Genomic DNA, 6,832 nt, shown 5'->3' on the forward strand with positions numbered 1-6,832 from the left:
CACTAATGCCACACTAACACCACACTAACACTACACTAATACTACACTAATACTGCACTAATACTGCACTAACACTACACTAATACTACACGAATGCTACACTAACACTACACTAATACTGCACTAATACTACACGAATGCTACACTAATACTACACTAATACTACACTAACACTGCACTGATACTACACTAACACTACACTAATACTACACTAACACTACACTAATATTACACTAACACTGCACTAACACTACACTAACACTACACTAATATTACACTAATATTACACAACACTAATACTACACTAACAATACACTAACACTACACTAATATTACACCAATACTACACCAACACTACACTAATATTACACTGATACTACACTGACACTACACTGATACTACACTGACACTACACTGACACTAACACTACACTAATACTACACTAACACTACTACTACACTAACACCACACTAACACTACACTAACACTACACTAATAGTACACCAATACTACACTAACACTACACTAACACTACACTAATAATACACCAATAGTACACTGACACTACACTAACACTACACTAACACTACACCAGTGCAACACTAACACTACACTAACATTACACTGATACTACACTAACACTACACTAATACTACACCAACACTACACTAATATTACACCAATACTACACCAACACTACACTAATATTACACCAATACTACACTAACACTACACTAATACTACACTAATATTACACTAACACTACACCAATAATACACTAACACTAGACTAATACGACACTAACACTACACTAACACCACATTAATACTACACTAACACTACACTAATACTAAACTAGCACTACACTAACACTACACTAATACTACACTACTGTAATAGGATAGTGCTGCTAAGGGCTAAACCTCTGTGTGCAAGGGGTCTTCTGAGGTCACTAAGAACATTTTCTTTTAAACTCAATTGTTTCACGTCAATTGTGATACAGTTGTTTAAATCAATGTTTATGTAGCTGAGAGAAGCTCCTAGAAGAACCATACCTGGCTGGGTATAGTACTTTTTTTGACCATGAATTTACATTCCATAGTACTTCATCTCCCGTGACTCTGCATGTAGACTGAGAGAATCTGCCAGGACTGACTGGGATGCGGTTGATAACAGCAGCATTAGTTCCGTTTTGGGGGTTTTGTCACTGGTTATTTGGACGTATCATGATTGGGTGAATTCGGTGCTTAAACCGCTTCGTCTTGAGTGCTTCATGCCTGTGCCCGCATGGGGTGGGGGGGTGGGGGCTTTGGCTGAGAGTTTCTTGTTGCAAGGTGGAGACTTCGTTTCTGCCAGAACTCTCAATTTGTAGGAACACAGAAGTTAACCATGCAGCTGACTTCTGGGTTAAGAGAGATAATAGGCTACTCTGACAAGAGCTTCACTGCATCGCGAGCGCACACGCATGTGTGTGTGTGTGTGTGTGTATGCATTTGCACCAGCGTGTGTTAGCGGTCGACCGATTATGATTTTTCCATGCCGATGCCGATACCGATTATTGGAGAGCCAAAAACCCCGCTGCCGATTAATCGGCCGATCTTTTCCCCCCCTTTTTTGTAATAATGACAATTACAACAATACTGAATGAACACTTATTTTAACTTAATATAATACATCAATAAAATCAATTTAGACTCAAATAAATAATGAAACATGTTCAATTTGATTTAAATAATGCAAAAACAAAGTGTTGGAGAAGAAAGTAAATGTGCAATATGTGCCATGTAAAAAAGCTAACGTTTAAGTTCCTTGCTCAGAACATGAGAACATATGAAAGCTGGTGGTTCCTTTTAACATGTGTCTTCAATATTCCCAGGTAAGATGTTTTAGGTTGTAGTTATTATAGGAATTATAGGACTATTTCTCTCTATACGATTTGTATTTCATATACCTTTGACTATTGGATGTTCTTATAGGCACTTTAGTATTGCCAGTGTAACAGTAGCTTCTGTCCCTCTCCTCGCTCCTACCTGGGCTCGAACCAGGAACACATCGACAACAGGCACCCTCGAAGCAGCGTTACCCATGTAGAGGAAGGGAAAAAACTACTCCAAGTCTCAGAGCGAGTGACGTTTGAAACGCTATTAGCGCGCACCCGGCTAACTAGCTAGCCATTTCACATCGGTTACACCAGCCTAATCTTGGGAGTTTACAGGCTTGAAGTCATAAACCGTGCAATGCATTGCGAAGGGCTGCTGGCAAAACGCACGAAAGTGCTGTTTGAATGAACGCTTATGAGCCTGCTGCTGCCTACCATCGCTCAGTCAGACTGCTCTATCAAATCATAGACTTAATTATAACATAATAACACACAGAAACACGAGCCTTAGGTCATTAATATGGTTGAATCCGGAAACTATCATCTCGAAAACAAAACGTTATTCCTGTTACATTGCACAACCTTCAGTATTATGTCATAATTACGTAAAATTCCGACAAATTACCCAAAGTGTTGCATATACCCTGACTGCGTGCAATGAATGCAAAATGACACAATTTCACCTGGTTAATATTGCCTGCTAACCTGGATTTCATTTAGCTAAATACGCAGGTTTAAAATATATATACTTCTGTGTATTGATTTTAAGAAAGGCATTGATGTTTATGGTTAGGTACAGTCGTGCAACGATTGTGCTTTTTTCGCAAATGCGCTTTTGTTAAATCATCCCGGTTTGGCGAAGTTGGCTGTCTTTGTTAGGATGAAATAGTATTCACAGTTTGCAACGAGCCAGGCGGCCCAAACTGCTGCATATACCCTGACTCTGTTGCAAGAGAAGTGACACATTGTCCCTAGTTAAAAGAAATTCATGTTTGCAGGCAATATTAACTAAATATGCAGGTTTAAAAATATATACTTGTGTATTGATTTTAAGAAAGGCATTGATGTTTATGGTTAGGTACCCAACGTGTACCTAAGCGATTATATGCAATGCAGGACAGGCTAGATAAACTAGTAATATCATCAACCATGTGTAGTTAACTAGTGATTATGATTGATTGATTGTTTTTTATAAGATAAGTTTAATGCTAGCTAGCACCTTACCTTGGAATTCTTACTGCATTCGCGCAACCTCGTGGAGTGCAATGTAAAGCAGGTGGTTAGAGCGTTGGACTAGTTAACCGTGAGGTTGCAAGATTGAATCCCTGAGCTGACAAGGTAAAAATCTGTCTTTCTGCCCCTGAACAAGGCAGTTAATCCACCGTTCCTAGGCCGTCATTGAAAATAAGAATGTGTTCTTAACTGACTTGCCTAGTTAAATAAAGGTCTAAAAACAAAAATTATGTAAAAATAAATAAATAAATAAATAAATAAAATCGGCCAAATCGGCGTCCAAAAATACCGATTTCCGATTTTTATGAAAACTTGAAATCGGCCCTAATTAATCGGCCATTCCGATTAATCGGTCGACCTCTAGCGTGTGTATATGTGTGTGTGCAACAAGGTGCAAAGTAGACCATTTTTATTGATTTACTGTTTTACTGCTCTGTTCAACTTCCTCATTCTAGTAGCAGCTTCCGGAAACTCGCCTCAATGTCATCTACGGCTTGCAACTTTGAGCTTCTATGTGAGTTGTTGCACATACTGTAGGCCTATTTATCCCATAAAGACAGCTTTAAAACACACAGTTCAATGCTTGTCAGTTCAGGCCTACTCTTTTTAACTTCACTACATTCTTTCATGTGTAAAACAAAAGAAGGGAAAAAAGGCATCCAGAGGAAGGTTTAAAAGCAGTACATGTGCATCTTCTTCTGGTCTAACTAGCCTATTTAGAATTTCTCTTGAATTGAAGGACACTCATTCAGGATAGGACGAGAGCCTTACATATTAGGTGACTCAGTAGTTCTTTCAGTCTGACCCAAGCTGCATTGCATTCCCAGACAACATTGCGGTGTAGGCCTACTGACCATGGTTGTAGGTATGGTGACTTTGTTCACGTTCAATAACTGATTTGAGATCAGCTCTCCATAACACATAGGCCTACCCCAACATATTCATTAAGAGCTTGACCCAAGAGCTGACACTGGATCAGTTACTGTACCGGAGGGCTAGGCTACAGTTTTATCTAAACAGTAGGTTATAATGTAGGGTCAGGGTTGGGTTACATGTTATCGGTTTGAAAATAACTGTAACTGTAATCAGATACTTTACCAGTAAAACTATTGTAATCTGATTACAGATACTTTGAAAAACGAGATCATTACATCTTGGATTAAATTCAGAAAGGATGTTTGTTTTCTCAATGACATTCAAATCAGCATTGAAAAAAGGCGCAAGTTTAAGTTAGTTCCACCTGAGCAAGTCTGACCACAAGTTCAGAGACCACTATCATGAAACACCACATGTGTTTGATGGATCATTTTTGTCTTCTTCTAATGCTTCTTAAGGGGAAAGTAATCAAAAAGTAACTGAAAGTAATCAGATTGTTACCGAGTTTGGTTAATCCCAAAATGATGTTACTGATTATAATTTTGGACAGGTAACTAGTACTGTTTTATTCATATATTTTTTAAATTGAACCTTTATTTAACTAGGCAAGTCAGTTAAGAACAAATTCTTATTTACAATGATGACCTACACCCACCATACCGGATGATACTGGGCCAATTGTGCACCACCCTACTGTAACCGATTACATTTAGAAAGTAACCTACCCAACCCTGTAGGCTACAATGTATCCAAATAGCTACAATGTAGGCTACAATGTAGTTATTACAATGTAAAAATACAGTTATTATCCCCTCCTCCTCCTCCCCTAACATCTCCATGGCTACGGGGCAGCACCCAGCAACGGAGGGGCGATAGAGACCACTGTAAATGCCGAGTAGCAGCAGTGGGCTACCGTTGAAAGCAACAGGTTGTCAGGCATTAACAGCTGCTGGCACCTGAGTTTGAACGGTGAGAAGTACGATGAGTTGTTGGAGCCTATTGACGCATTGCATATCAGTTTGATGAAACACACATTATTATTTTCTACGCCGATACTTCAACAGGCTATTTGTAGTGTGTAGTGTCCATCCAATAAACTGCGGATTGGTTTATATCTAGGCTACAGTGCTCTTTTTACAGTTTTTTTTCTGACCTTGAATGATGATGAGTTTTAGACTACTTTCCGTGAGTGTTTTGATTGACCTATGCCGCCACTGAGAATCTTTACTAAGGTTAAACTTTCATTAGACTGGTAGCCTTTATTTCATTTAAAACCAACCATAGCCGACCGAGATTCCACCAATGCCGCCCATCAGAACAATGCAATAGACTGAATACTCACGTCTTCCATGATAAAAACGAATATCCGTTATACTATATATGTGGAGGAATAACACTCGACGGCGGCCGTTATCCTTGACAAAAAGTCAGTATTTCACTTATTTTAGACAGCAACCAACTATTATCCAACATGACGCGAATATGAGGAAGAAAATAATGAACTGTAAAAGTTTGGACGAAGAACGGTCTTGTCTCTTTCTTTCCTCTTTCGACGCTTTCGACTCAGCTACGAAACAAGTTTGAAGAAAAAGTTTGGTTTCCGGTAAGTCCCTGAATGCCTCAGCGCGTCGATAGACAGTGTATGTCAATCGAACTGAATCCCTTAGTCGCAGTGAAGGCCGTAACAAATTGATGTAGGCTAGCCATTTTCTCAAGTGTTCACGCAGTGCAAATGTGAGTGAGCACCTTTAAACTTCGCACTGTCTCTGTCACCAACACAGTAACCTATTGTATAACTGTGAGAAGTAAGCTTGTCCTTTGGCACAATGAATGACGCCATAAAACCATCGTCCTGAACTCATGATAAAAACACAGCACTGCAAGACCAATAAAACAGATTGTATAAAGCATTCCTATACAGGCGGAATAAAACACATGGAATTGTTTCCTTTTTGTCTCCCTCATTTGTTTTTTTTTATGAATAACTTACCACACCCACTATCCCACTGTGTTTGTCCTTAATGAAAACAATTGCATACTAATATATATATATATATATATATATATATATATATATATATATATATATATATATATATATATATATGTTTATATATATAAAAATGTAAACATCAATGTTATTAACATGGAACTACAATATCTAACATCTATTTTGTCAACATTTCTGAATAGGCCTAGCCTACACTGAATCAGATGTGGCCATCACTCTGTAATACAATAACAGGTTGTATGTAATAAAATGACAAGTTGTTTGACGAATTACTTGACATTATGTCCTTTAACGTTCCCCATCACTCTAATGTTTTCATTCAACCTAGATTTAGCCCCTGGAGCTGTACCACTGTGGGTTAGATAAACAGTGGATTAATTATAAACTCTAAACTTGTCTCTTCTTACTTCTTGATAGGTGTGGTGGCTGTTATTGGTTAGAGGGGATGTATTGACTGGAACAACACTGAGCTATAAAAAACTGAACTCCCCTGGGCGGGGCTGCAGTTTACTCTAAATGAACAGTTCTCTTGCATAATTCATTTCTCAATGCTTATAGCTTAAAATAAATACATGTATTTCATGTGATGAAGCTGTGTGTGTGTCATACATATTGTGTGTATGTGTGTGGGGGGTATGTGCACCCATACATATGTGGTGCACACAAAATGTATGGTCACATTTGTGTTTATGTATTTTCTTTGTATTGGGGAAGAATGCTTTTACTGAAATGTCAGTCCTCCAAGGTTTCGCCATTTCGATGCGTTTATACACCTGTTGGCCAGTAGGGGGCAGTGAGACATGTTCGCTTCACACTGGGACTTTTTATTTTAT

The 6,832-nt window shown here is 38.5% G+C and overlaps 1 protein-coding gene across 4 annotated transcripts in view; it reads right to left on the bottom strand.

Annotated features, from left to right (window-relative positions):
• LOC106587688 (uncharacterized) overlaps positions 1-5,772 on the bottom strand; it is a 29,957-nt gene extending 24,185 nt beyond the window's left edge. For all 4 annotated transcript variants that reach the window (XR_014379378.1, XR_014379380.1, XR_014379379.1 and 1 more), the window contains exon 1: positions 5,331-5,772. Coding sequence is in view for 1 of the 4 variants with exons in the window: in XM_045689430.2 (XP_045545386.1) it covers positions 5,331-5,339 (9 nt within the window). In the remaining 3 variants the exon portion in view is untranslated. The remainder of the gene's footprint in view (positions 1-5,330) is intronic.
• Positions 5,773-6,832: the final 1,060 nt, after the last annotated feature.

The sequence above is a fragment of the Salmo salar genome, chromosome 11 (genome assembly GCF_965601325.2).
Source record: "Salmo salar chromosome 11, fSalSal1, whole genome shotgun sequence".
NCBI classification, from domain to species: domain Eukaryota; kingdom Metazoa; phylum Chordata; class Actinopteri; order Salmoniformes; family Salmonidae; genus Salmo; species Salmo salar.